General features: G+C 66.6%; 2 protein-coding genes across 2 annotated transcripts; both read left to right on the top strand.

Annotated features, from left to right (window-relative positions):
* Positions 1 to 591: 591 nt before the first annotated feature.
* On the top strand, positions 592 to 1,858 carry MNEG_14913 (hypothetical protein; the record flags this gene model as incomplete). The annotated part of the gene is made up of 2 exons (XM_014036617.1): positions 592 to 1,129; positions 1,356 to 1,858. Coding segments are annotated over 2 exons (1,041 nt in total), but the record flags the coding sequence as incomplete, so codon positions are not given.
* A 1,201-nt stretch (positions 1,859 to 3,059) lies between these two features.
* Positions 3,060 to 3,263, top strand: MNEG_14912 (hypothetical protein; the record flags this gene model as incomplete). The annotated part of the gene is made up of 1 exon (XM_014036616.1): positions 3,060 to 3,263. A coding segment is annotated over one exon (204 nt), but the record flags the coding sequence as incomplete, so codon positions are not given.
* Positions 3,264 to 3,853: the final 590 nt, after the last annotated feature.

Here is a 3,853-nt window from a genome sequence, read left to right as displayed (position 1 = left end):
GGCGCGCGCACCTCCGCTCCTCGGCCTTGCGCAACTATCAACCGTCAACCACCTTGCGCCCGCCCCCTTCACCCGCAGGGCTCCAAGTGCTTCCAGAAGGACGGCCGCCTGTCCCTGCCTGCGCCCTTCATGCGCGCCGCCTACCCCGCCCTGAGGGACCACCTGCAGCGGCTGCCGTTGGCGGTCACGCTCCAGCTGGGGAATGGCGGGAGCAGCAGCAGCCAGGGCGGCGGGGGCTGCCGGGTCGTGCAGGGGGAGGCAGTGGCGACCGTGCGCGTGCGGGGCCAGGAGCTTCAATATGAGGTGCGCCGGGAACTGGGTGCGGGCACACGGCGCGCTGTGCGTGCTGCAAATGCTGCAAATTCTTTGCGTGCTTAGGGCAGGCGGGCATCCGCGGGCGGGGATGTTCCATGGGGGCAGGGCACCATCTGGATGGGGGCACAAAGATGGCAGCAGTTGTGATGCACGGAATATGTCGCATTGCACTAGGTACTCCAAGATCACGTTTCCCGGCCCCTCAGCTGCCGCGGCAATTTTCTGTGCCAGTAATCCACGACGCTTTGACTGTGTTCGCTCGGTGTTTGACCGCAGCTGCTGGGCTGCCGCGAGCTGGTGGCAAAGCTTGCACCCTGCTGGGTGGTTGGCCTCCGCGCCACGGGGGCAGGCGCCCTCACCGTCAATATGCAGGCACGCAGCAACGGCGGCGGCGGCAGCAGCAGCAACGGCGTTAGCGTCACCGAAGAAGCGGCGGGCGCGGGCAAGCGCGAGGGTGAGGGTGATCAGGGCGGCTGCCGCGCGCCGGCGGCGGAAAGCGGAGGCTTGCGGGCGCCGACCCCGTGCAGCCAAACGCTTGTAAGCCCGGCGTTCGCGCAGCGTCGGGCCGCCGTCGCTGCGGCGGCGGTGGCGGCAACAACCGTGACAATGCCGACGGCTTCGCAGCCTGCTGCGGCGCCCGCGGAGGCCAGTGCAGTGGGCCGGGCGGCCCAACCGGGCCCGATGGGGGCGCCGACGCCGGCGGCGGCGGCAGCGCCCGCGGCTCCCGCGGTGACCGCGCTGGCGGCCGACGAATACAGGCAGACGCATGCGGCCGCGGCTGACCCTTCAGACCTCGATTGGCTGCGGAAGCTCGGTGCGCAAAGTGCAGCGAGAAGGGGGCTGGCGGGCGGGCGGTGCGGCGGTCCGCCGAGGCCCGCGCACTCTGTTTGAGGGCCCCACCCAGACGCCGCGGCGCCGCGCCGCAAGAAACGAGTCTCTCTCCAAAAAAAATGTTTCCTCGTGCGGCCCGCCCCCAACAGCACCTCAGAAACTCCTGGGTCTGTCAATCAGGCGCCCCACACAACCCCTGCCCCTAATAGGCCTGGGCCAGCTGCGGGAGGAAATCTTGCTGGAGGGCCCTGCCTGGACGCTTCTTGAGGCGCCAGCAGCGCCTGTTGGCATCCCGGCCCCTGCCGCCGCCGCCACTGGGAGCGGTAAGGGTGGCGGCGGCGGCGGCGGCGGGGCCGTTGCGCGGCGCCTGGCGCTGATGGTACAGCTGGAGGCGGGCGCCGAGCGGGGCTCGCTGGCGGTGGCCGCGGCGGCGGGCGGGGTGGTCGTGCGCTACCGCTGCAGCGGGGCGGCCACGGGTGCTGATGCAGGCGCGGGCGCGAGGGGGGCGGCGTCGGGCGCCGCCGGCGGGGAGGGGCGGCGCGGGGCCGCGGCCGCGCCCGCTGAGGTGGCGCGGGAGCTAGCAGTGGCGCTGCCACCGGGCCGAAGGATCAGCATTGGTGGTGGCACTGATGTCATTGGCACGGGTGGCGGGGGCGTGCGGTCGCTGCTGGTGCCTGGCGGGCGGCTGGTGGTGATTGCGGGGCTGGAGTGAGTGGCGATGGAGCGGGGCTTGAATTCGAGAACCTCCTGCCTGGCTGCTTTGTGGAATGCTGTGGAGCTGCCTGTCATGTGCCAGAGTGCCGTGATATGCGATTCTGTGTGATCAAAGGATGCACGTGCTTATGGCCGGTCCACAGTGTTTGGCGTCATCTGCTGCACTGCACACCACGCACAGGCTGGCCAGACCTTTTGGCAATCTCCAGCTCACGTGTCCATATTCATGAGATGCAATTTATAGCACAGTGATCGGGCATTGATCCCCGGTCGATTGACATCCACTGAAGGGCTTCCGCAATGCCATCACCCGGGCTGCCCCGCGTGCCGCCTGTCCCAGCAGCCCGCCGCCGTTGAAGGCGCTGACTGCGCCCTCTCGAGGCTGGCTGCTGCTGTGGTGGGCACGCGCCTGACACCCAACGCCCCTCAGGCAAAAATGGTGCCTTACAGCACAGCCCCCCTGACGCAGGGAAGCGTGTGGGTGGCAGGTCGGGGGCCTGGGTGCTGATGTCATGAGCAGCTGGCCGGCCATGGCGCTATCAGCAGCTTGAAACAGGGGCGCTTTGCGCAAGTGCAATCCTTGAAAATGCTTTGAGGGCGCTTAGCTCAGGTGTGAAAAAGGCAGTGCTGGGGGCAGGTGGGGAGGCTGCGGCGGCAGTACACCAGACTGCTTGGCAAGCAGGGAGAGCATGCAGGGCAACCTTGGATGTGCCTGCCGACAGCGCTGAATGTAAGTAGTCAATGTACGGACACGTAGTAAGCATCAAGAAAACCTGTTTTCAGCAACGCGACGGTCTGGATGCGCGGAAAAGAAAAGAAACTTGCGAACCGCAGCGGTACGAGTGACGCAGCAGGGCGCAGTTTGCAGCCCGAGCCCGGCCTGCTGTCAGCGCGATCGAGCGCGGGCGGCGGAAGAGTGCTGAGGCGTTGTGAGAAAGCAGCAATTAAATCTTCTACAGTGTTGTGGATGCACTGCACGGCGTTGACGAGCTCAGGCCGCGGTTGCCACGTCAAGTTACACGTGGTGTCGACTGGATTCTGGCTCGTCGAGGTCTCGGATGATATGTACACTGCTTCTGTCGCACCACTTTGTAAATCTCTCTCTCTTGGCAAAAGCATACTCGCGTAGAGGCTGGGAACCGGCCAAACCCGTCAGCCTGACACTCGCTGACCCTCCCTGACTGCTCCAAGACGTCAATATGCGCGCACTCGCCTTCAACGCCATCAATGACGGAGCCAACGCCAGATCTGCGGCCCGCGGCAGCCCCTGCGGCCCCCTGCCGCCGTCACCACGGCGATCGATCGCGCCACCCGGCCGCCCCGCGGCCGCCGCAGCCAAGGGCCCGCGCCAATCCGATGGCCCGACCGTGATGAGCCTCGTGGCCAAGACACGCGCGTGGCGGGTGCGCGGCGAATTCCCCGGTGCTCAGCGACCCTGCTTTGCCGACTGATGGCGCGTCGCGCATTCCCTGCAGTCACCCGACCAAGCAATCAACACCATAACAGTGACTGCGGGCCAGCATCCTTCGTGCCTTTGATTATCGTACCGCCGGCCGCAAAATCCACGAGCTCACCACCCTTGCCTGAACCCGATGTTTCACGTGTTTCAATTTGGCGCAGCGCCTGAACGAGATCGTCGAGGAGCGGCAGTTTGACCGGCAGGAGGTGATGGCATTCGTCACCAGCGGGCCAGTGGTGAGTGGCGCCACGCAACCCCTCTGCGGCAGCGCGCGCGCCTTTGTTCACACATAAGCATTTTTCGAGCTGAGCCACAGCAGCATCCGCGCCGCCCCGCCCGCCCCACCCGACCCCACGCATGCCCCAAACTCACTCTGCCGAACACCGCCCCCAGCCGCCAAAAAGCTAGCAGTCACCATCAAGGCTGGCCCATTAACAGCTGCCACCTGCACAGGATGCGCCCCTGAACCACCCCAACCCCCAGCCACTGAACCGTTCTTGGCCCTCCCTCAGCTCCCACCTCACCCCCCCCCCC

Source organism: Monoraphidium neglectum, assembly GCF_000611645.1.
Source record: "Monoraphidium neglectum strain SAG 48.87 unplaced genomic scaffold scaffold04872, whole genome shotgun sequence".
Classification (NCBI taxonomy): Eukaryota; Viridiplantae; Chlorophyta; class Chlorophyceae; order Sphaeropleales; family Selenastraceae; genus Monoraphidium; species Monoraphidium neglectum.
Note: the sequence above shows the minus strand (reverse complement) of the source record. Positions and strands in the feature narration are given on the sequence as shown.